This window comes from Canis lupus, chromosome 21, assembly GCF_011100685.1.
Source record: "Canis lupus familiaris isolate Mischka breed German Shepherd chromosome 21, alternate assembly UU_Cfam_GSD_1.0, whole genome shotgun sequence".
Lineage (NCBI taxonomy): Eukaryota > Metazoa > Chordata > Mammalia > Carnivora > Canidae > Canis > Canis lupus.
In genome coordinates, this window is record NC_049242.1 from 23,381,002 (window position 1) to 23,405,792 (window position 24,791).

At 51.3% G+C, this 24,791-nt stretch overlaps 1 protein-coding gene across 7 annotated transcripts in view; it reads left to right on the forward strand.

Moving 5' to 3' along the window:
• Nucleotides 1-24,791, forward strand: part of ARRB1 (arrestin beta 1) — a 77,324-nt gene that overhangs the window by 40,421 nt on the left and 12,112 nt on the right. For all 7 annotated transcript variants that reach the window (XM_038568610.1, XM_038568614.1, XM_038568615.1 and 4 more), the window contains 11 exons: nt 9,686-9,716; nt 11,505-11,565; nt 14,585-14,629; nt 15,397-15,593; nt 17,095-17,154; nt 17,978-18,045; nt 20,205-20,340; nt 21,322-21,406; nt 21,860-21,932; nt 22,775-22,912; nt 24,298-24,381. In XM_038568610.1, the coding sequence (XP_038424538.1) occupies nt 9,686-9,716; nt 11,505-11,565; nt 14,585-14,629; nt 15,397-15,593; nt 17,095-17,154; nt 17,978-18,045; nt 20,205-20,340; nt 21,322-21,406; nt 21,860-21,932; nt 22,775-22,912; nt 24,298-24,381 (978 nt within the window). The remainder of the gene's footprint in view (nt 1-9,685; nt 9,717-11,504; nt 11,566-14,584; nt 14,630-15,396; nt 15,594-17,094; nt 17,155-17,977; nt 18,046-20,204; nt 20,341-21,321; nt 21,407-21,859; nt 21,933-22,774; nt 22,913-24,297; nt 24,382-24,791) is intronic.

Here is a 24,791-nt window from a genome sequence, read left to right on the forward strand (position 1 = left end):
CACCCCTCGCCCCACAGCCCTGCCAGATATGCCACCCTGTGCCCAGAGAGCCATGCAGAGGCCTAAAGGAGCCAAGCCCGGTTTTGAGCTGCGTTATAAGAGCACCAGAAACCCGAGGTTCTCTTCTCTGCCTGGGACTCTGTGCACATCAGCAAGTCTCTCTGAGCTTATTTCCTGGCCCCAGCACAAGACTCTTCTCACCCTTGGGTTGTGATTTCTCCACCTGGGAAACGAAGCAGGCTGCAGTGTGTTCCCTCAGGCTCCCCAAATTTGTGAAATGAGGGTGACATTTCCTGTCTTCCTGCTCCTCTCCCCCTCCTGGGCTGTCCTGAGAAGCAGGTGCATGAATGGTGGGTAAACAGGCAGGCAATGTTCTGACACAGGGCGGGCTGTTCAATTCTGGCAGAGCAGACGAGCTTGTACACAAATAACTCTGCTACCAGGGAGCGTGTGATAAGGGCCCTAGAAACCTCTTTGCTGCCTTAGCCACCTGCTCTTCATGCCTCCCTGCTCCCTGATGGCTGCTCTCACACCCAGAAAGTGGGTCAGAATGTAGGGCAGGAGGAATGCCCCCTTGCATGGTCCCCACCCTACCCAACTGAGTCATGATTGCTATCGGGGCAGAGAGAGGGGAAACTTATGGGGCCAGGGGCACCTCTGTGTCCAAAATACAGTCCTGGCCAGTCATCCTCCCTCCCCCGAATGCCCATGGCTCCTTAATGCCTCTGGTTATGGTCCAAGTTCCTTAGCTTGGCATGCAAGACCCTTCACACGTAGCCCAGAGCCTGGAGCATGGAGGTGCTCCATGCAGTGACTAGACTCTTCTCTGGCCTGTCCTCCTCCCTGGTGCTCTTCCCAGGCACACAGGACACAGTTCAGCCACACCAGGCTGCCTGTTCCCTCCTGAGCACCCCTGGACTCAGTTGCCTTCTCCAGATGTTGGCCTGCAGAGCTGTCACCTCTTCATCTCTGTCCTTCCAACGTCTTCCTCATTGCTACCTCCTTCCTTGAAGCCTTTCCTAAACCGCCACACAGAACCACACTATCCCACTTAGAAGGTATTATTGTGAATGATTAAAAGTGTGATCCCTGAGGCCAGACTGCCTGGGACCTAGTATCTAGCTATGCCCCCTACTAGCTGTGTGACCGTGGGAAGATTAGACTCTCTCTCTGTGACTCAGTTTCCTCATCTCTGAAACAGGGATGGAGTAGTACCTCCTTATAAGGTTATTGGAGGAACAAATGAGTTAATATTTATGACACACTCAGAGCAGTGATTGGCACCTGGTTTCTCTCTGGGATAAGCTTTCTGATGTTGACTGAAGATTGAGTAATGTTTGAAGATTTTCCGACATTCACTGTATTCATAGCATTTTTCTCCACCATGAATTTTGTGATACTCATAGAGGAATGAATTGTTACCAGCACTCTCTCAATTCACTGGTAGTGAATCCACGTTCATGGATAGTCTCTCCAGGATGAGGTTCCTGATGTCAAGTAAGACATGTTTTGTCTAAATGTTTCTCCTATGCAGCCCATTCACTGGGTTTCTCTCCTGTGTAAGTTTTCTGATACTGACTTCATGATTTTGGATAAGCTGTTTATTTTGGGTCTTAGGTTTCTCCTCTGAAAAACTGGACATATTTAGATGGAATAACATAATTATCTTAATGTATGTGGAGTGCTTAGCACAGCACCTGACTCCTAGGGAGAGCGTAACGCATGGTAGCCTTTGTATTTGGTGGGTTTCTCTAACTTGGCTATACCATGGTCGCTTGTCAGCAGGGACCAAATTGTTCGCCTTTGTGACCCCAGAGCCTGGCAGTGTAGGGGCTATGTGAACGTGTGTAGGTGAGTGATAAATAAGAGAGCTTTATCAAAGCTGAGCAGAGGCCCATTTGGGATGTCAGTTGTATTCCTGAGTTAGCCTGATGGTAGTTGGGATCCTGCCCCTATGAAGCACTTTCTAAGCTTGATGTTCACGGATCCTGACAGCCAAAGAGAAGCCATAATAAAAGAAGAAATTTGGAGTCTGCTAACCCAGAGAAAAGGATCATCATCAGCCTACCATCTTTTTAAACTTCATCCATCCTCATTCTTGACACTTCTTTCTTAGAGCATTGTTCATTCAACAACATTCAACCCAGTAGTTATTTACTGAGCCCCTACTGTGCCCCAGGAACCATGCTATGCCCCAGGGATCGATAACACAAATAAGATCTGTGCGCTCACTTATGTAAGTGAAGCAGAAAGTAAGTAAACAAACCACCACAAAGTGTGGGAAATGCTGTGACTCCCCACTGGGTGTGGGACTTAGAGGAGTCAGGGAAGGCTTCCTGGAGAAAGAAATAGCTGAACAGAAGACAGCACAGCAGTTCTAATAGCTGGCACAGCAGGCTTGGGAGGGATCTGGGCAATCACAGAGATCTGGACACTGCATTGTAAAATCGCACAATCAGGCTCTAACATCAAAGGATTCAGAGTAATAGGATCCACATTTCCTTACTTTACTAACAATATTTTTTTTCCAGACTCTTCTTTCACCAGCACCTGAGACATATCTTGTTAGGAAAGCCCTGGTAAAAAAAAAAAAAAAAAAAAAAGAAAGCCTTGGTATCTTTGTAATTTGTTTCTGTTGTGCAACATAGAAAAATAAGATATATAAGGAAGTGGGTTGGTAAGTGGAGAGGCTCTCCTTCAACTCCTGTTAATATTTAGGTACTCTTCCTTTCATTTATTTTTGTGGGGTTTGTTTTTAGTATTTTTTAATGGACATAATTTACACATCATAATAGAATTTTTGTGTAAAATGTAGTGTTTTTCAGTATATTCACAAGGTTGGGTAACCATCACCAGTGTCTAATTCCAGGACATTCTCATCTTCCCAGAGAGAAACCTCATACCCATTAGCAGTCATTCCTCATTTCCCCTCACGCCAGCCCTTGACAACCACTAACCTACTTTCTGCCTCTACGTGCTTGCTTATTCTGGACATTTTGTGTAAGTGGAATCAAACAACAGGTGGCCTTTTTTGTCTGGTTTCTTCCATGTAACATATTTTCAAGGTTCATCCATATTGTAGTAGGAATCAGTATGCCATCTCTTTTTATAGCTAAATGATATTTCTTTGCATGCAGTTGATAGGCATTTGGTTTTTTCTCACCCTTTATGACTTATGAATAATGTATGTTATGGACATTTATGTACATGTTTTTGTGTGGGCATCTGTTTTCAATTCCCTCAGGTATGTGTGTAGGGATAGAATTACTGGGTCATATGATAACCCTACATTTTACTTTCAGAGGAACTGCCAAACTGGTTTTCAGAGTGATCCCATCACATTATGTTCCCACCAACAATGTATGAGGAGGGTTCCAGTATCTACACATCCTTGACAACACTTGTTATTGTCTTTTTTTGATTGTAGGTATCCTAGTTGGTGTGAAGTATCTTATTGTGGCTTTGATTTACATTTCTCCAAAGACTGATACCGTTGAACATCTTTTCATGTGCTTATTGGCCACTTGTATATCTTCTTGGAGAAATGTCTATTCAAATCCATTGCTCATCTAAAAAAATTTTTTTGAAGACTTTATTCATTTATTCATGAGAGACACAAAGAGAAGGCAGAAACACAGGCAGAGGGAGAAGCAGGCCCCCCACAAGGAGCCTGATGCAGGACTCAATCCCTGAACCCCAGGATCATGCCCTGGGCCAAAGGCAGATCTCAACTGCTGAGCCACCCAGGCACTCCTCCATTGCTCATTTTTAATTGGGTTACTTGCCTGTTTATTGTTGAACTGTAATAGAGTTTTTATATATCCTGGATACTAAACCCTTATCAGATGATTTGAGAATATTTTCTCTATTCTGTGGGTTCTCTTTTCACTTTCTTGATCGTGACCTTTGAAGCTCAAAAGTTTTAAATTTTGACAAAAGGCAAATTTATCTCTTTTTTGTTTTAAGTTGCCTATGCTTTTGGTGTCATATCTAAGGTAACCATTGCCTGATCCAAGGTCATGTTGATTTACACTTAGGTTTTCTTCTAAGAGTTGTGTAGTTATAACTCTTCCATTAAGGTCCTTAGTCCATTTTGAGTTCATATTTGTATATGGTGTGAGGTAGGGAGTCTAACTTTATTTTTTTGCATGTGGATATCCAGTTGTTCCAGCATTTGTTGAAAAGACTGTTTTGTGTTTTCCCCCCATTGACTTATCTTGGCTCCTCTGTCAAAAATTAATTAACCATAAATATATGGGTTTATTTCTGGATTTCCAATTCTGTTCCATTGATCTCTGTGTCTATCCTTATGCCAGCATCACAATCTTAATTACTGTAGCTTTGTAGTAAGTTTTGAGTTTAGGAGTGTAAGTCCTCCAAAAATCCTTTATTCTCTTTTTTTTTCAAGATTGTTTTGGCTATTCTGGGCCTTTGCATTTCCATATGAATTTTAGGGCCAGCCTGTTCATTTGGGCAAAAAAAGGCCAGCTGGGATTTTGATAGGGATTGTACTCAATCTATAGACCAATATGGGAAGTATTGCCATCTTCACATTAAATCTTCTCATTTTTTCCTTTGGCATTTATTGATTATAAAGTTGAGCTCATGCCAAATATATTGTTTTGAATCCTGACTTTTCTGCTTAATATTCATCATAGGCATTTCCTTATTTTAAGAGATGCAAAAATAATTTCAGTGCTATGTAATATTCCATTGTTTGGCTGTACCACACAAAATCATAAACTTTTGGTTTTTGACTGATCTGTCATGGGTCCCTCCTGGTGCAGGCACAAATGGACACTGAGAGGATAGGTGGCTCACAGAAGGGCAGCAGAGTATTAAAGGTATCCTATGCTCCAGGTAGGGAATGAGACTCACTGGAAAGACAACGTTCTGGTTATTGGAGAGCTGATCTGCCTGCCTGCATGCCTGGGAGTACCACCCTGATGGAATCAAATCAGGAAACATGATCTAACTGACTGCACTGCACAGACATTGATAGAACATGCTCATTTTAGGCATGTTTCTTTAGAACGGTGGGTTTAAAAATTTAAAAATTTGTAGCATATTCCTTTAGCCTTGTAACTTAGTTATCCTAAAATGAAGGTTTGACCAAGTATAATGTTTTTGTATTAGCCAGAAGAAGCTGATTCATTGCAGTAACAACCCCCAAATCTTAGTGGTGTAAGAGCTTTCCTTTTCTGTCATGCTGCGCATCTGTCATATAGCAGGAGAGCCCTGGCACTTAGTTTACGGGAGTCTTCTTCATATGGATCATTGCTGGTTTCAGTGGCAGAGGAAGGAGGATGGGATAGTAGAAGAATAGCTCTCCAAAGATGACTATGTACTAATGCTTGGAACCTTTGAGCATGTTATACTACATGGCAAAGGGGAATTGCAGTTGCAGATGAAATTAAGGTTGCTAATCAGTTGACTTTAAATTAGGGGGCTGAATGTATTTTTTGAAATCTATAAAAATAGAAGAGGGGTGCAGGAGAGGTCTGAATGATGCAATGTAATAAGAACTCAACCTGCTGTTGTTGGCCTTGGAGATGGAGGAAGAGGCCATGAGACAAATATGGGTGGCTTCTAGAAGCAGGGAAGGGTGAGGAAACAGATTCACCCTGGAGCCTTCAGAAAAGAATGTAGCCCACAGCCAACATCTTGATTTTAACTCGATGGGGTACCTTTTGAACTTCTGACCTACAAAACTGTAAGATAAGTTTGTGTTGTTTAAGGCCGCTATGTTTGTTGTCATTTGTTACAGGCTCCTTAGGAAACTAAAACATGTGCTAGCCCTTAAATGCTTCTTCCCGGAAGTGAAATGTGACACTTCCATCTCATTGGCCAGAGCAAGCCACACAGGCATGCCTAACTTAATAGGATTGGAAAAATTTGCCCAGCCTTAGAGAGAAATGGAATATTGATGAATATAATGATATCTGCTATACCTTTGCTGTCATATGTCACGCTTAGATCTTCTATTCCAGTAAAACCAAACAGAACAACGAAGCACTGGTGGCAACTCTTGAAGTTGGTTTCATTACCGACTAATGGGTTATGTCCCCCACCCCATTAGTACAGTGCTGCTGTGTAGACCCTCCTCTGCCCAAGCGTCGGGGGTCACATGACACACCCTCCACATAGCTGATTGGGCCAGGCATGGGGCACCTGAGCGGAGCTGATCAATCACATTCCTCTCCTGGGAATTTGGATTTGGGCCATTCAGCCAGTTAACAGTGAGAAGCGGAGCGAGAGGCAGAGTAGAAACAGGGTCGGAGTGAGAGAGCCACTTGCAAGCCAAAACGATGGAGGAGCAGAAAAGCCCTGAGTAAGCAGAGACAGTTGGTCTCCGGGGACGATGGAGCGGCGGCCCGGAGAGCAGTACAGGCCCGAGAACATGCAGCCCCAGGGGGACAGGTGGAGAGACAGCAACCTGCCCGAGAGGCTGATGGCTTCCCCGCCCGGGGCTCCAGCACTCCTGCCTCCTGCCTGCGCATCCTTCCCTGTGACATTTTTGTCTCCTTATTCTCCTTTTCCCGAGCCACCCTTGCTGGGTTTCTGTTGCTTGCGTCCAATGAGCTTTGATCCACTAGAACACCACCGCTGTTTCTCTCGGGGACTCAGCTTTGACTCTGGGAGTCAGGCTGGTGGGCCCCGGGGATTCTCGGGGGAGGCAGGGCGAACCAAACCCAGCCATCCCACAGTCTGGAGGTCTGGCTTCGACCACAGTCTTGCATGTTTGTGCTTGCTCTTCACGGCAGACAGGCAGAGGCCTTCTGGGTGGTGCTGCACAAGTGCAGGCCCAGGTGACTGGAAGCACCTGCCGCCGCCGCCCCAGGGGGCTGTTTTCCTGACAGTGTTGGCGTCCGGAAGCCAGTGGGGTCACTTCAGGGAGGGCAGCAGAGTGGAAAGGACATGGGCTCTGGAGACAGACAGCCAGAGTTCACCTCCCAGAGCCTCAGTTTCCTCATCTCTGAAATGGGACTACTGAAGGCTTGGCAGTGTTCTGGGGCAAATAGTGAGAGGCACAACTAGAGCAGAACATGCGCCCAGGGCATGGGAAGCCGCTGTTGTTGTTTGAGGAAGCCATCAGAGTCCCGGCTTCCTGAGGAGGTGGCCCCAGGGGCTGATGGAGTTAGCACAGGACATTCCCCAACACTCTGGCCTTGCTTCCTGCCCTTGTGTTGCCCTGTTCTCCTTCTCGCCCTACTCGCCCTTTCATCTCTTTGCCCTCCCCTCCCCTCTCCAGACTCATTTCCCCTCTTTTCTGCTCCCTACTCCTCGGCCCCAAAGTTGATAAAACAAAAACAAAAACAAAAACAAAAACAAAAAACACCTGCTTTAGGAAAGCAGCAGGGGTGGATTTAAAGTACTCAGCCTCTGGAGGCAGACAGAATTGGGTCTGAGTCCTGACTTAGCCTCAGGCTTGCTGTGTGTTCCTGGACAAATTACTACATCTCTCTGTAAGATCATCATCTGTAAAACGGGAGTTATGCCCATTTCACAGTGTGTTACGAGAAAGAATTAGGCACTCGACAAGCACTGTTGCAGCCCTCTTACTCCCCATCCTCCTTCCCCCCTCCCTCTGGACTCTCGCCCCCAGCCCCCTCCTGTGGTGACAGTGCCCCTGTTCCTCTCCAGGATCGCTAGAGCAGCTCTCCCTGACTCAGTTATAACTCAGGCATTTGTGATCTCTCCTTTCTCTCAGGCCCCGGGCTCCTGAGAGGTGAGCCGAGGTTTCTGGAAGGAACTGGAGGGTCCCTTTGGCCCATGGCACTTCTCTGGTCTCCTATGCAAGTCCAGCTCTAGCTTGGGAACTGCTGGTTCAAACTGTGTGATCTGTATTTTTTCTCACTTTAGTGATCATTACACCTCAGCTGACTGTGGCATTTTCACACTCCAAACACTGATAAATATTTATGAGGAGAAGAAAAGCCCAGAACTAGGGGAGATGGGAGAGACATGTGCCGGGTCCTTCTTGGCAAGCCAAGCTCAAACTTCTCAGTGGTCCCTGTGGGCCCCAGAAGTTAGGGGAGGGGGCTGAGGAGGCCAAGGAGGCCACCCCCCCACACCCCTTCTGTGAGGAGCGACTATCACTGTGGTGCTGCAGGCCTCACCCTGCATTGCCCACTGCACCTCCTGCCCCTGGGTAAGCATTTGGGTTGCCTGGAATCCTCTGGGCCTGGCTTGGCCTGCTCCATCTCTCCTGTTTTTTTTTTTTTTTTAAGATTTTATTAATTTATTCATGAGAGACAGAGAGAGAGAGAGAGGCAGAGACACAGGCAGAGGAAGAAGCAGGCTCCGTGCAGGGAGCCTGAGACACAGGCAGAGGGAGAAGCAGCCTCCTTGCAGGGAGCCTGATGTGGGACTGGATCCCAGGTCTCCAGGATCATGCCCCAGGCTGAAGGCAGTGCTAAATCCCTGAGCCCACCCCCCCCCCCCCCCCCCCCCCCCCCCCCCCCCGCCGGGTGCCCATCTCCTGTGTTTTATTGTTTGTTTGTTTTATCTCTCATCCCACACCTACATGGCAGCAGCCCTCTCTCCTCCTCTGCCTCTTCCCCTTCTCCAGCACCTTCTCTAGTCTCTGCCTCTTTCCTTATTCTTCTCTCCCAACATTACTCTGAGCAATTCTGGAGCTAGATGATGGGGGTCTCAGGCTCCCAGACCCTGCTGAGGGAAAGGGATGGGGGTGCTGGTGGAGGCTGCAGGGTGCTCTAGAAGCACTTGGCAGGAGTTGGGGGCCACATGTCTGCCTGACTTGGCATCCAGTGCTCTGTTGTGTGGCCATGGGCACATCCCCTGTCTATCCTGGGCCTCAGTTTCTCAGTTGATTCATTCACTGATTCATTCATGCACCCACTCAACTAATATTTGTTGAGTGCTTGCTACCTGGCACACATTAACACAGATTTATTAAATGCCTACTAGGGATGCCATCCTAGGTACTCAGGATACATCAAGAAGAAGAAAGACAAAGCTCTCTGCCTTGCGGAGCTGGCATGTTAGCAGAGCAGACAGGCATAAATTAGCAAGTCGCTTGTATAGTAGGTTAGCAAGTGAGTACTGTGGGAAAGAAAATAGAGCCAGAGGAGGAGATGCAGGGTGAAGCCACAGTGAAACCCCATCACAGAAGGCTTGGGGCTGGGGGCAGATCTGGGGTGGGGGTGGGGGTGGAGAGCATCCCAGGGGAGGGTGCTGCTCGAGCAAAGGCCCTGAGGCAGAACCCACCCAACCTGGTGTGTTGGAGGAACAGCAAGGAGGTACTGTGACTGGAAGGGTGAGGGAGTGTGGGAGGTGATGCCCAGGGGTAAAGGAGGCAGGACAGACCACACACACAGGGCTTTTCTTCTACATGAGCTGGGAGGACTTTGAGCAAATGAGCAGCATGGCTTGACCTATCTTTAGAGCCTCCCTTGGCCTACTGTGTGAAGAGGAGGCTGAGGGGGCCATGGCCAGATCCCACAAGAGCTATAATGACAATAATGGAGGCTTGGGTGGAGGGTGGGGGGTAGTGCTGGAGATGGTGAGATCCGGTTATACCAGACACTGTTGTGGCTCTCAAGTCTTGGATGGTGCCTGGAAATCACTCGAGGTGTTTGTCCTCTGTCCTGCCAAGGGACGGCCTGCAGGAGCCTTCCCCTGGCGGGATGCGTTAATCCTGGCTTTCTCTTTCTATTTGCAGGGTGTTCAAGAAGGCAAGCCCGAATGGAAAGGTGAGTCTGTAGCAACCACAACCCAGCTCCTCCTTGGCCCTAGATGCTTGTCCTCTCTTGGACATTTCTACTGCCCATGCAGGACCCTCTGCCTACCCCCCATCTATCCTTAGGAGCTGTCCAAGGAGCTGACAGGGTGGGGGGCCTCTCAGGAAACTCTGTCCCAGAGGGAGGTATAACTCCCTGGACTTTAGGGAGCCGCTGCTCTGGTTTGAGACACAGCCTGTCCTAGAGAGACTTCAGTGTGAGTGTGATAATTAGACTAAGTGCTAAGGGCCTCTGGGGCACTGATTCCCCTGGTGTGAGAGGCCCCTAGAGCCTCTCTGCTGAACCCTGGCATCACCTACTTATCCAGGGCAGTTCCCAGGGCCTGTCCTGCTTTCTTTCTTTCCACAGGCCCCAGGCTCCATCCTGCTTTCTTTTCAGTTCAGTAAATAGATATTACTGACATCATTCCTTGTCGGGTACAGGCCAAGCCGGCGGGGACTGGGACAGGGAATACCAAGACAAATAAAGCACAGCCCATGCCACTCACAGCCAGATGGGGGAGGCAGACACAGAAACGGATCATTTCCACCTAAAGTGGCAGGGGTGAGATAAAGGGATGCCCAGGGGCTGCAGGACCCAGCCTGGATAGTCAGGACGGCTTCTCTGAAAGGGATGCATATCCAAGCAAGGCAGGGTGAAAGGGGCATTCTAGGCATGATCATAACTCACAGGGAGTGTAGGGGCATCAACAGCAGTTGAATCTGAGAGCTTGGATTTCTGGCCTGAGCTAGCCAATACACCACAGTGGTCCCACGTCTGCCTTCTGTGCCCATAGCAGACATCAGCAATCACTGTTCACCCTGTCCTGCTGAGCCAGGATTCCATCTTAGATTCCTTCTCAGCCCAGAGCCTCAGGCAGCCCCCAATCTATCAGAGTTGGCATTTGGAATGAAACCCATTTGTTATCTTACCTCTGGGCATAAGAACCATTAGAGGGTTTTCAGATGGGGGTTGCATCATTAGATTTGCGTTCTAGTATAACCAGTCTGGCTAAGGAGGGGAGAAAGGCCGAGAGCATGTGAGGCTGCGGGCAGCAGGCCACAGAGGGGGCTGTGAGTCTGGTGTGTCGTCCAGGCAACAGTGGCTGTGGGGAGGAGGAGGGGTGGACTGAGAGCGAGGATGGAGGGGGTGCTCGGCAGGATGCAGGAAGTGTCTTGGATGACATTCTGGATTCTAGCTCAGGAGGTTCTTCCCTGCAGGCTGGCTACCCAGCAGGACACTGGCTCCCAGTTCCTCATTGCCTTGAAAAGCAGTGCTGGTATGAGTGGACCCTCGCAGACTGCACAGGGGTGAGGGGCAGTGAGAAGCACAGAGCTCAGGGTTTAGAGCACTGGCAACCCTTAGCGCCGCTGGCCCTGCCCTGGGTTGCCCTTGCTGTCTCAGAGATGTGCCCAGCGCTCCCAGGCAGCTTATTTCTTTGCTGCTGCTGCTCTGCTGTCAGCAGTGCTCAGCGTGAAGATCTCAGGCCTCAGTATCCTCGTCTGTAAAATGGGAACAAGGACAACTGCTTCACAGGGGTTTAGAATAAATAGGTGCTTTCAGAATTGTACAAGAGTTTATTAGTATTGGGGCTGGAGCTCAGGTCCAAGTCCAGCTAGGACTCTGATGTGGGTTCGGGTTGGGTTTAGCCATTTCAGAGGCAGCTCCCAGGGTTTCCTCCAGAGTGAGGGCCAGTGGCTTTTCTGGGACATGCCCTCCAGGCCCACAGCTGCTAACACCCCCCTGTGCCTCTCTTCCCAGCTCACTGTCTATCTGGGAAAGCGGGACTTTGTGGATCACATCGACCTCGTGGATCCTGTGGGTGAGTCCCAGGAGGCCGAGGAGGAAGGTGGGGAAAGGTGGGGCTGACCCGGCCCCTTCTAGAGAAGGATGTGTTAAAGCCACCCACAGCTGAGGGCTCTCCTCGGGGCCTGGTCCCCAGAACAGGGTGTGAGTGGCTTCCCATGGCAGTCAGCAAACATTTACCACTTTTACCAAGCAGCTCCTTTTCCCTCAGCAAGGACCATGTGAGGGGAAAGGGCAGGTGGATGGAGGGAAGAAACAGGGAGGGTGGCCTGACAGTAAGGAGGGTGAGCAGCCAGGTGTAAGGCTTAGTACATACCAGACACCAAGGGTAGCTCCATTATTATCCATTATTATCTCTGCTTTGCAGCTGAGGAGAATGAGGCAGAGAGAGGTTAAGTGACTTGCTCCAGGTCACAGAACTAGTAGGTTGAGGAGCCTGGATCCAAACCGGGGCAGCCTAGCTCCACAGAACCTTTGTTCTGCTGCATCCTGATGGCAAAGATGGGACATGGGAAGAAAACCTTGGGGCTTATGAGATGGGGGCTGTACTCACCCACAAGGGGGTCTTGTCAGAGGCTGGGCTATGGCTAAAGGCACCTTTCAAAGCCTTACTCTTGAAGATTTCTCAGCCTCAGCACTCTTGACATTTTGGACTGGATAATTCTTTGTTGGTGGGACCATCCTGTTGTAGGATGGTGACCAGTATCCCTGGGCTCTATCTGTTAGACACCAGGACTATCGCCACCCGGTAGGACAATCAGAAATGTTTTTGGACATTGCCAGATATCCCTCTGAGAGGCATAGTCACCCATGGTTAGGATGCTAAGAACCATAGCTCTCGTTAGAAGAGTCTGACCTCACTGTCTCTTCCCACAGCTCTTGGAGGGAGGGAGGGAGGGAGGGAGGGAGGGAGGCCCAGAATCATCCCTATTTCACATATGGGGAAAGTGAGGCCCAGAGAAGTTAAATGATCCCAAAGGGACAAGAACAGACCAAAGTGAGGCCAAAGGAGGTGGCAGGTTGGGAGGATGGACACTGGAAACTGCCTGAGGCCAAGTCCAGGTGAAGAAACTAGATGTGTTGCATGGGGAACATTCACAGAGAATGTGGCCTGTCATGTATCCCCGGGAGCTGTCCTAGGGCCAGAAGGCAGAAGTGAATGTGTGGTTCTGGAGCCGAGGTGGGAGCAGAGAGCACAGCTGGCAGGTTTGGGGTCACTGGGAGGGGGAGACCTTTGTGACAGTGGGAACAGGAGAACTGGGGAGTCCCCGGGGTCCTTCTGCTGAAGGGGTATGTGTAGAGCTGCGGGCTGCAGAGCATCAGCTGCCCATTAGGCCCTCCCTTCCTGGCCTGGAGTAGGACAACCCCACCTTTCCTCCCCTGTGCTGTCTGGGAGGAACACCAGTTTGCCTGGTTTGCCTACGACCTGCTACAAGGCACAGTTTCCTGCAGACTATCTGGGGTCAGGCTCTGTCCCTATCCATTGGCCTATCAAGGACAGCAGTGGGGGTGACACAGAGGCTGGGGGCGGGAGCAGGAGGGAATCAGCTCCTCCACCACACACCGGCACCCTGAGAGCTGTTTAGTCAGTGTTCACAGAGCACCTACTTTGAGCCAGGCCCTGGGGATCCCAGGGAGCTCTGAGGTCACTGTCGAGAGTTGATCAAATGACACAGAGAGAAACACCTTGCCCATCACAACAGTGAGCTGATTGTGAATTCCCAATGCTTAACTATCTGCCATGGTTCCCTTTTGGGCTCCGGGGCAAGCGCACGCCCCCAGTCTTGCAGACAGGACACTGTGAGTCAGGCCTGGCCCTGCTTCCTCTACCACCCCCAGGATCTACACGCTTCCCCCTGTCCGCTTGCGCTGTCCCTTGGTCATCTAACCGGTGACCCGTACTTCTCCTTTAAGACCTGCCCACTGCTTCTGTCCCCCAGGAAGCCTTCCCTGACATCTCCGGTTGGGGAATTGCCCTTTTCCCCCTACTTTGTACAGAGACCTTGGGTGCTCAGGCACAGAGGAAACACCCACAGAAGAAAGAGGGAAGATGGGCACGTTCTGCGGTGGGGCAGACACCCCTGGCCGAGTATCCCTTGGGCCTGCCCAGGACTGGATGGGACCAGGAGCCCTCTAACACTCCCTTCCAGGGGCAGCCTCTGACATTCCCTGAGAGATTGCTATGGGGGCAGCATGGATGTAGGGGGAGGGTGGCAGTGGGTGAGAGTTGAGGAGAGAATTTTGCTTGTTCAGTGGGTATGGCTGGGTGAAGTATGGCCAGAGGTGACCGGGGATGTCAAGGCAAGGAGCCTGTATTTCCAGTTTCCTGGGATCCCACAGGGAGAAAATGTCCTTTGTGTCTAGCTGGACTCCGCACTGCCACGGCCAGGCCCGGGGACATTCTCTGTAGAGTCCCATGAACCGGGCACCATCTCAGCTTTAAACATATTAACTCAGTTGGTCTTCACGGGAGGCCTGGGAGGTCGGTTCTGTAGGATCACAACTCCTGATGGCAAATCCCAAATCCAAGAAACTCTAGAAGTCTAAACTTACTGGTAAGTTTGATGTAGGATTCATTTAGTGACAAAACCTGACCTGAACTATAGGAAGCTCTTTATACTTTAGCCTCTTTGTGAAAAGATTCATGTTTCCCTGCTGAGGTGTTAATGGGTTTGATCATGGGGCACTGCCCCAGATCCTTCAGAGGGTGTTACAGAATATATGGAAGATGTACCACATGGCCTTTTAGAATCTCGAAATTCTAAAGTACACCTGCTCGTAGGGGTTTGGGACCCATATTGGTGTTTTTATTAACAGGGAAGAAACAGACCAGTTGCCAGCTGGGTCTGTAGGGCCGCCTGAGGGTAGGGGCTGGGGCATGGCAGTGCCTTCCTACGGGTGCTGGCCTCCCCTATTTCTCTCATGAGGCTTGTCCACAGACAGATGGTGAGGTCAGGCCTGGCTTGGTGTTTGGGGCTCAAGAATTTGAGAGGTCAAGTTGGGAGGGTCTGCTTACTCTCTTGTCCTTCTTCCAGATGGCGTGGTCCTGGTGGATCCTGAGTATCTCAAGGAGAGGAGAGGTGAGGAAGTGGTCCCCACCTCTGGGCTGTGAGGGGGCCTCCTATTCCCTACTGACCTCTAGCCCAGGGCCTCCATGAGTCCCAGACATGACACCAACTAATTTTAAGGCCTTTCCCTGCCCAGCCCCACTGGCTCTTCCCTTCGCCTGGGCAGCCCACCTATGCCTATTATAGGAGAACCTTTTCAATTCCCTGAGCACTCACATCAATATATCATGACTTTCGCAAGGCCGGGGATGCCCATTAGGGCAGGAATTAGAGTCTCATTATAGGAGAGAAAATTGAATCCCAGGGAGGTGAAGGGCTTGTCCAAGGTCAGCAGGAAGATGTGGGGTGGGGGTTGGGCTAGGAGAGGACCCCACACCTTCTAGACACCACCCAGCACTTGTTTCCCTCTCCCTCTGCTCTCTCCAGCCACATCACTTCCCCAGCCCCACCTGCCCTCCACCCCGGTCCTACCAGCCTTCTCCAGCCCTCACCAACCCTGTCAGACCATCTCCTGTGCTCCCCACACTGGCCAGAGTGGGGCATGGGAAAGGACAGAACTGATCCAGCAGTCAGCCCTCACCTCCCCCTAGGGGCCAGGTCTGAGTGGTTCTCCTGGGTACCCAGTACCCCCATCCCGAGGGCTGCACAGCCTTCCCACACAGGAGCTTTGGGACAGACCTTTGAGCTCCAGTTGGGCCAATCCCAGGGCTCAGCTGGTGCTCTTGGGGGCTTGTTTGCTGCCCTCTTGGGCTCATCCTCCATGCCCCCTGCTCCCACAGTCTACGTGACACTGACCTGCGCCTTCCGCTATGGCCGGGAGGACCTGGATGTCCTGGGCCTGACGTTTCGCAAGGATCTGTTTGTGGCCAACGTGCAGTCCTTCCCGCCAGCCCCTGAGGACAAGAAGCCCCTGACACGGCTGCAGGAGCGCCTCATCAAGAAGCTGGGCGAGCATGCCTATCCTTTCACCTTTGAGGTTAGGGACTGCCAACTGCACCACCAGTAGGAAGCCCTGTGGGCAAGCACATGGGGACAGCTGGGGCAGCAGCTCCATGTCACTCAATTTCTCAGTGTACATTGGGACCTGGGGCACTGTCACTTATACTTCCTGGTAAGTGTCTCTTCTCTGGCCACTGCCAGGGGTGTCACCTTACCTCTGAGCTACTCCTTGGACCCTCCCGAGTCCAGCTCGTGGCGGGAGAGAGCCGGGTGGGCAGAGGCTGCAGAGAAAGAAGGAGCCCTTTCTCACCTCTGAATTACTACAGGACTGTCTCCTCCCTCAGACCAGCTGCCCGCATGCCCAGCTTCGGCCCAGCTCCAGCTGAGCTCCAGCGCAGCTCATTAATGAGGGATGGCATGTAGTGATTTCCCTGCTCTGCCACTTTTCCAAATGGAAAGACTCCCAGATTCTGGATTTTAAAACTTCCTGTTTCTCAGACTCTGATTCTGTGATTCAGTGAAATCCCCTGGCTTTCTGGGAAACCAGAGGAGAGACATTACAGTCATCCTGTCCATGGCAGATGTATTGGTTTCCTGTGGCTGCTGTAACAAACAAGCTGCTGCCAACCTGGTGGGAATTAAATGTGACCATTAAAACACAAGTTTCTGACCTTACAGTTTTGGAGGTTACAAGTCAAAACAAACAAACAAACAAACAAACAAACAAACAAAAAAACAGGTTGCACTGGGCTAAAATCAAAGTGTCAGCAGGGCTGTATTCTTTCTGGAGGCTCTAGGCCTTGCCTTTTCCAGCTTCTAGAAACTGCTTGTGTTCCCTAGCTTGAAGCCTACCCCTCTGTCTTCAAAGCCAGCAATGGCTGGTCAGTCTTTCTTGCAGCCCACCACTTTGACACCGACTCTTCTGTTTCCTGCTTTCCCTGCTAAGGTCCATTGTGATTACATCGGGCACACCTGGATAACTCGGGCTACTCTCCCCATCTCAAGAGTTTTAACTTAATCACACCTGTAAAATCCCCTTTGCCAAGTAAGGTAGCAGTTGAAGGTTCTGGGGATTAGAAGGTGGGCACCTTTGAGGGGGTGGGGGGGCTTGTTCTGCCTACTACAATCTAGGCAGAACACTTTATTTTAATTTTTTTTTTAAGATTTTATTTATTCATGACAGACACACAGAGGCAGAGACACAGCAGAGGGAGAAGCAGGCTCCATGCAGGGAGCCCAATGCGGGACTCGATCCCCAGACCCCAGAATCCCAACCTTAGCCGAAGGCAGACAGTCAACCACTGAGCCACCCAGATGCCCCTAGGCAAAATCCTTTAGATAAAGAAAAGCACTGAAATCCTTGGCTTTACTGGAGGGCTTCTGGCCCAGTGTGGGGCATCCTTGGCATGGTCTGATGGGGGAGACATGGCCTGTTGCTAGGGCCCCCTGGTCTGATAAATGTGTGTGGGGGTGGTGGGTGGGCAACATGAGGAGCTCAATGGTCAATGTGACAGGAGACCTGTCTGTCCTCTTAACAGATCCCTCCAAACCTCCCGTGCTCTGTGACATTGCAGCCAGGGCCTGAAGACACGGGGAAGGTGGGTCACGTCTCTGGAAGCCTCTCTCCGGGTAAAGGACATTTGTATCCCCAGGGCCCTGGCTTTCTGAGAGGCATCGGAACTCTGTGTGGAAGCCTCCCTGTGTGGAAGCCACTTCAACACTGCCTCAGATAAGCCGGCTCTTTTCATACAGGGCAGCAGGCAGATAGGGTGTCATCCTCACCCCCGCATTCCATTACATGCAGTCTCTCCTGGGCTTACTGTTGGCTGCAGCAGAACCAAAATGTTCTCTGGACTACCTCTTGGCCTCACAACCTTGCATGGGGGTCCATTCACTGTGGTCTCACAAGTGGAGAAATGGAGGCTCCAAGAGAAGTGACACTACTAGTGTCACAGGCCCCAGATCTCTGAGCCCCCTTGTCTTCACCTGCAAAATGGAGATGAGAGGCTATGCCTCCTCCTGCAGTTTAGAGGGTGGAGTGAGCCACCAGAGCACTGTTGGGTCTGCACATAGTCTGTGCTCCCCTCCTAGGACTGCTGAGCACCCCCATTGTTATTGCCGAGTGGCTGCCTTAATGAGGACAGCTGCCCAGACCAGGCAGGTGTCTGCAGGGTGGAGCCCAGTTAGGGCAGTTTGGGACACCCAGTGTTGGGGGAGCTAGGGGAGCTCTGTGGGAAGGCCAGGTGGGGTTGGGGTGCAGCACAGCACTGGGGCTGAGGCCGATCACAGGGTCCTGAATCAGGCTGAGGGGCGGTTGGCCTGTGAAGTTTGCTATTCCCCTCCAGGGTCCTGGTTTGTAAAATAAGAGGGTGGGATGGCTGTGCTGTCGGGACCCTGTGGTCAGCAGCCCCTTCTCCTCAGGCCTGTGGTGTGGACTACGAGGTCAAAGCCTTCTGTGCCGAGAACCTGGAGGAAAAGATCCACAAGCGGTGAGAAGGGCACAGCTTCCGCTGGGTGTGGGCTGCCTACTGGCAGAGGGAGAGAGACAAGACCAGCAAAGTCAGAGAAGAGATAAGTAACAATACCTGGAAGTGTGTGAGGAGGGGCCGCATATTCCAGCCCCAGAAACTCCAAGAAGGGCCCTCTGGAAGGCTGGCAAGTCCTGGAGGGGTTCCTGGAGAAAGTGGCTCAACTGTCTGGGGCTTAGGGCTCAGGCCTCAGGCCTCAGGATTTCTCCCTTTACAATGCTGAACCTGCCTCCTCCATCACCCTGCTTCAAGTCTTGCCCCATGAGACTGCATGTTTTTATTTTATTTTGGAAAGAAACACAAAATTTGGATCATTTTAAAGAGTGAGCAAGAGTTTTTTCCAGCCACCCTGAACCCCTACTTCCTACTTCTCCTGGGAAGCCATCAGCAGCAGGTGGTAGTGGGGGCGGCAGTGGGGTGTGGGATGGGTCAGCCCACGTGTCAGAAGAGGTAGTGTTCTCTAGAGAGGCACAGCCCTGGGCAGACAGTCCAGACTGGCAGCTGGAAACAGCTGGACCTGACTTCTGAGATAGACTGCCCAGCCCTGCTCTCGTGCCTGTTCCTCCTCAAGGCAGGCCCTGCCCTGTCTTCTGGCGAGGAGGCGAGGCTGGCCTCAGCCCCCCACTCTGATGCACCCTGCCTCCCCAGGCAGCCGCCCGCATTCCTACCGAGCCTGGCTGAGGGTGGCTGAGGGAGGGCACTGCGGCTTCTTAGGGAGTGGGCTGAGTTTGCCACCTGGCGGCTGAAGAGCGTATTGAGCATCTCCATCTCCAGCCCAGGCAACTCCAAGGTGTGGGGAGATGGGACCCTTCTCCCTGGCTTCTCTGTCTTCCTTTTCTTCTTCAGACCTGAGACCAGGGGAAAGATAGGGGTTCGTGGGTTTTTGAAGGGGGCCTGACCGGAGCAAGGAAGAGGAACGACACTGAGGGCCACTGCCTTCACCCTATGCCAGTGTGACATTTTAAGTCCACATCAGAGATACTACTGATAATGATATAGCAGCTATCGTTTATGAAGGGCCTATTAAGGACCAGACACTATTCAGGGTGGTGAACATGTAGGAACTAATTTAATCCTCTCAGCAACCCTGGGAGGTAGGTGTTGCTACTGTTGCCATTTTACAGATGAGGAAACTGAGATCCAGGGGTGAATTTTCTCAAGGGCATATAGTTAGTAAGGGGCAAGCTCAGACCTTCAGCCTGGCTGTCCAGTTCTAGGGGGTGCAGGTGAGAAATGGGGATGCTGGCACACCCAGCACATCGCAGGCACTGCCTCACCAGATCCCATCCCCTCCCAATCCTTGTATCCTCGTTTCTTCCCTAAGCCCCTGTCCCTTTCACTGAGTCCCATCTCATCTCTGGGCCTCCATCTATTCACTGGGTCCCCATCCTTGTCACTGGCCTACATCCCCCTGATTGAATCCACACCCCCTCACTGAACCCCGTCACCTCTCTGAGCCCCCACCTTTTCATGGGGTCCCTCTGCAGATTTTGATTTAATAGATATTTGGAAGGCATTTGTTATATGGCAGGCACTGTCATAGATGTTGAAAACACAGCAGTGAACAATTGAGATAAAAATTTTGCTCCTTAAGGAGCTTACACTATTAAGTAAAGTAAGGGATGTGGGAAGTGAAACATAGTTCCTTTCTCGCCATCCTGCTGGCTGCCAAGGCACAGATCCACATGAGGGACTGCCATGGGGTGGTTCAGCTCCGCTGGTGTGGGAGTTAAGACCGGGACAAGATCAAGTGAGCTGATCCAGGAAGGTTTCCTGGAAGAGGAGGTATTTAGCTGGGTCCTGAAGAAGGAAATAAATGAGGGTAGAAGCAGGAGGAGAGTATTGCAGGCGGGGGTCCGGTGTAAGCAAAGCTGCAGAGACAGGACGAGATGAACCACTGAGGATGATAGTGAGGAAGTGGGGGTGGCTGTGTACACAATGGGGGAGGATGGAGTGGGGCCAGGTGGTGACAAGGCCTCTGTGTCCACCTCTGCAGTTTGGTCTGGATTGTAACGCCGGGGGAGCCATGGCAGTCTCCTGAGGAGGAAAGGGAGGGTTATGAGGAAGGAGGATGGAGGCAGGTGACTCTGGCTATCTTTTGCTCTGCCCATCTCCATTAGGAATTCTGTGCGCCTGGTGATCAGGAAGGTTCAGTATGCCCCGGAGAGGCCTGGCCCCCAGCCCACAGCTGAGACCACCAGGCAGTTCCTCATGTCGGACAAGCCCTTGCATCTAGAAGCTTCCCTGGATAAGGAGGTAGGAGGCTTGGACTTGGCAGGGGGTGGGGGCTGTTCTCCTGGGGCTGGGACATCTCATCCCAGTTCTCTCATGGTCACCAGGGCTCCTGGGGTAGGTAAGAGCTTCTGCCCCCAGTCCTAAGACCACAGGGTTCAGGGAATCTGAGACATCCCTTAGGGGGCTGTGGGGAAGCCTCTGGGGGCCTAAAGGAATGGCAGAGTGGGGCATGAGCCTGAGGGATACAATCGACTTTAGAAGTCAGCGTGCCTCCTCTCTGCCTCTCTCTCTCTCTCTCTCTCTCTCTCTCTCTGTGACTATCATAAATAAATAAAATTAAAAAAAAAAAAAGAAGTCAGCGTGCCTCCTGAAGGGACCTGAGTCTCGGCCGTCTTCCTGCACCCCGTCCCCCTCTTAATGTGTGGGCACTGCCTCTCTCTCTCTCTCTCTCTCTCTCTGTGGATAGCTGAGGGCAAGTGTTGGCCACAGATTTGAGTTGAGGTCCTTCAGTAAGGATTCAGAGCCAGTTCCCTTGGTGAGCAGGCCCGTCTTTCCCCACCTCTCTCTCCTGCTTCTTCTAGGCCCTCCTGTGTCTAGAATTCCTGGCATCCCAAGCCAGCAGGGACTTGATACATCACCTAGTCCAAGTCCTCCAGATGGGGGGAAGCCGAGGCTTAGCCAACCTGTCCAAGGTCACACCGTGTTCATCCTCTTTATCATTATTATAATTAGTGTTCTCATTATTTCTGGTCACCAAGTCCAGACTAGAGCCCAGGAATATCACCTCCTCATTCAATTATCTTTCAAAATCCTGACAAAGAACTGGTCTAACATGCCCAGTGACTTAGCATCAGTGGGAAGTGGCTGATGAACTTGAGGCCAACGTCAGAGTGGCCAAAGTCTGGGGAACCCTAGGATATATGATGGGGCCTCTTCTCCCTCCATCTTTCTGGAGCTTTAGTATCCTCTGGTCCAACCCTTCTCTCTTCTTCTGCCTCCCAGATCTATTACCATGGAGAACCCATCAGCGTTAATGTCCACGTCACCAACAACACCAACAAGACAGTGAAGAAGATCAAGATCTCGGGTACCCCGGGTGGAAGGCCACCCCATGGGGCCAGCAAGAGGGAACTCTCCCAAGGGTTGGGGGTGGCTGAAGGTTCTCCCCTTGTTAACAGCCTTGTAGATAACTATTGGCCCGCAGGAAAGCCCAGGGCCTACTCTAGGCCAAAGGGAAAGGCTTTTGAGGCTAGTAACACAGGCTACTCATTGGCCAGGTAATGAGTTTACTGTTTAAGTCACCTACCCTCTAAGTTCCCTGGGTTCTGGGCAAAGCTGTCCCTGAGGGAGACCTTTGGTGATGGAAGGGAACAGGTGTGTTCGGGCTACCCTTTGTGTGGAAGATGAGGGTGGTCTCTTGAACAATCTCCCAGTGCACTCTGGCCATTCTTGGGGCTGAACATCCCCAACTCAAGGGAGCCTGGGATGCCCGGGAGCTGCAGTCCTGGCTCACACCACCTTGTCTCCCTCTCCCTCTCAGTGCGCCAGTATGCGGACATCTGCCTTTTTAACACAGCCCAGTACAAGTGCCCTGTGGCCATGGAAGAGGCTGAGTAAGTGAGCACAAGCCCATCCTTGGATGTGTGGGTGGGGAAATGAGAAGCCCTGGCTGTAGTTACAGATGCAGATGGTTCTTTTCCACCTGACAGAAGGCTGGATCTCAGACTTCCTTGTCGCTCAGAGTAGATCATCCCAAATAGCCTTTTAAGAAAACACCTGCTTGGTTTAGCTACAAGAAAATACATGCCACAGTCAAGGGACAGACCCATTAAAACTAGAATGACCAAATGAGACCTAATGAATCAAAGGGAACTGGGGTTGTAATTACACTGTACCAGAAACCTAGGTTGAAGGACATACTTTGCTCTGAGCTTCCTAACAGCCAAGACAAAGAGGGCAAGGTACTAGGTACACAGTATTTCTTGTCTGATAAGAGAATAATCCAACTTACTAGGTAAAAGGGGTTGTATGTGGGAGGGTAGAGAATAATTACATTTTAAAAATCTAGGCTTGAGGACAGCTACTCTGGTTGAGCATGGAATTTTGTCTCAAGTTTGTTAGCGGCTAAGGCAAGAGATCTCAGATGAAACATCTTTTCTTACCTAAAGGAAGTAGTTACTCTCATTGGAAGACACATCTGTGTGGTTTTTGGTTTTTTTTCCTGGCCCTGCCTCCTCTGGGGAGGCAAGTGCATTTCATATAATTTTTCACGTATGTGTGTGTTTCTTTACATATAATGGCAATGTATTTTTTTTTAATGGCAATGTATTTTGGAAAGTTAAAAACATGTTTTAAATGTTACTATATGGTCTTTGATATGTTCTGACTGGGCTGGGGGTGATGGCTGGGGGTTGGCCCTGGGGGCTGTGTCCACACCTGCCTCCCTTCTTCCCAGTGACACAGTGGCGCCCAGTTCAACATTCTGCAAGGTCTACACCCTGACGCCCTTCCTGGCCAACAACCGAGAGAAGCGGGGCCTCGCCCTGGACGGGAAGCTCAAGCATGAAGACACGAACCTGGCCTCCAGCACCTTGTGAGGACCTGCTTGCCCCACCCCCTGACTCCAGGGGGCCCACACCCACCTTTCCTTTTTCCCACTAGTGCCAGCACATGGTATGGTTACCCTCTCCCCAGGCGTTGTCCCTGATCCATCTTAGGAGCTTGAATTGTCCTCTTACTCCCACCCCTATCTAGGGGTGACACAGAGAGCAAGACGGGCCCCTAGACCCTGCTTCCTTTGTAAGTACTGGGCTCTGCTGGCTTGCCCAGGGGAGGGCAACCTGGAGAGGCTTCTTGCAGAAGGCAGCAGCTCCTGACCTCGTGTCTTCAATCAGACGGGGTGCGTCCCTGAGACAGAGCAAGGCTGGAAGGAAAGGAGTGACTCCAGCACAAGAGGATGAATCAGGAGTCGGAGTGGGGCGTCTGGGGAGATGTGGACAGTGAGCAGGGCTAGACCAGATGTCAGTGTGCCCCTCAAAGGCAGGGATCCCTGGGCCGTATGATCACTCCTGCCTCACGGTCATCACTGACTCTGAGGCTACCCTGCTCTGGTGGAGGCCTGGCATGTGGGGAACTCGCCTTACCCTGGCCATTGAGGCCTGGCCCTCCAGTGGGGCTTTGGCCTGCCTCTGCAACACCCTACCCCTGACTTCCAACATGGATCCTCTGCTCCAGACGCACAGTTGTCCACATGGACATGCTGACCACTTGCCTCCAAGCCTTTGCCCTCTTCTTCCACCCTGGCTCAAATCCTGTCTTCAAGACTTGGTGGAGGGGCTACCTCCTGCATGTCTTCCCCAATACCTCCTCCTCTGCCTTGCCAACCTCCCTCTCCCTCCCTGAACCCGCTGTCTGGCCCTTTGTGCCACACAGATTGCTGGGCAGCAAAAGAAGCAGAGTCCAGGGATCCCTAGGTGGCGCAGCGGTTTGGCGCCTGCCTTTGGCCCAGGGCGCGATCCTGGAGACCCAGGATCGAATCCCACATCAGGCTCCCAGTGCATGGAGCCTGCTTCTCCCTCTGCCTGTGTCTCTGCCTCTCTCTCTCTCTCTCTCTCTCTCTCTCTCTCTGTGACTATCATAAATAAATAAAAAAAAAAAAAAAAAAGAAGCAGAGTCCATCCAACCAGGGGTAGAAAGAGCCCAGCCCTCACCATGCTGCTGGGACTCAGGCCCAGGGAGGAAGGGAGCTATCAGGTGTGCACAGAGAGGGAGTTTGACAGCTGGACATGGGACCCAGGGCTCCAGTTCCCACCCACTCAGGGCAAAGCCTACCTTTCTCATATACTGGGTTCTGTTTGCACCTGGTGGCAGAGTGGCCAAGGAGAGGGACGGTTGGCTACCGCCCCCACTGCACCCAACCCCTGCCATGTCTCTTCCACCCAGCGATCGTCCATGAACCTTCCCTCTGTTACCTTGCAGGTTGAGGGAAGGAGCCAACCGGGAGATCCTGGGCATCATTGTTTCCTACAAAGTGAAAGTGAAGCTGGTGGTATCTCGGGGCGGGTGAGTGTTCTAGCCCAGCTCAAGACTCCTAAGTGCAGAAGGGGTGTCCCAGACCACCCGCAGCCCACTGCCCCAGTCTACCTGTTTGCTGGACCTTTTAGCTGCATCCACCAAGAGGGTAAACCAAGCTTGAAGACTTCCGGTTCCGTCTTCTTCCTTCATGCTCCTTTCCTCCTCCTCTGCCCTCTTTCCATGTTTCTCTTTTACTCCTCCCCCTCCTCCTCTTTCCTATCCCTTTCTGGGCCCATGGGGTTGTTGAGGGGGTGGGGGACGCTTCCTCAGAGTCTATGCTGTGGGGTCTCCAAATGGTTCTTTCCCCTCATTGCATCTTGGGGCACAGTACCCACCCCTGCTCATGCCCATGCTGATCTGCTGAGGAAATGGCTAAAGGGGCTCAGAATCCCAGAGGT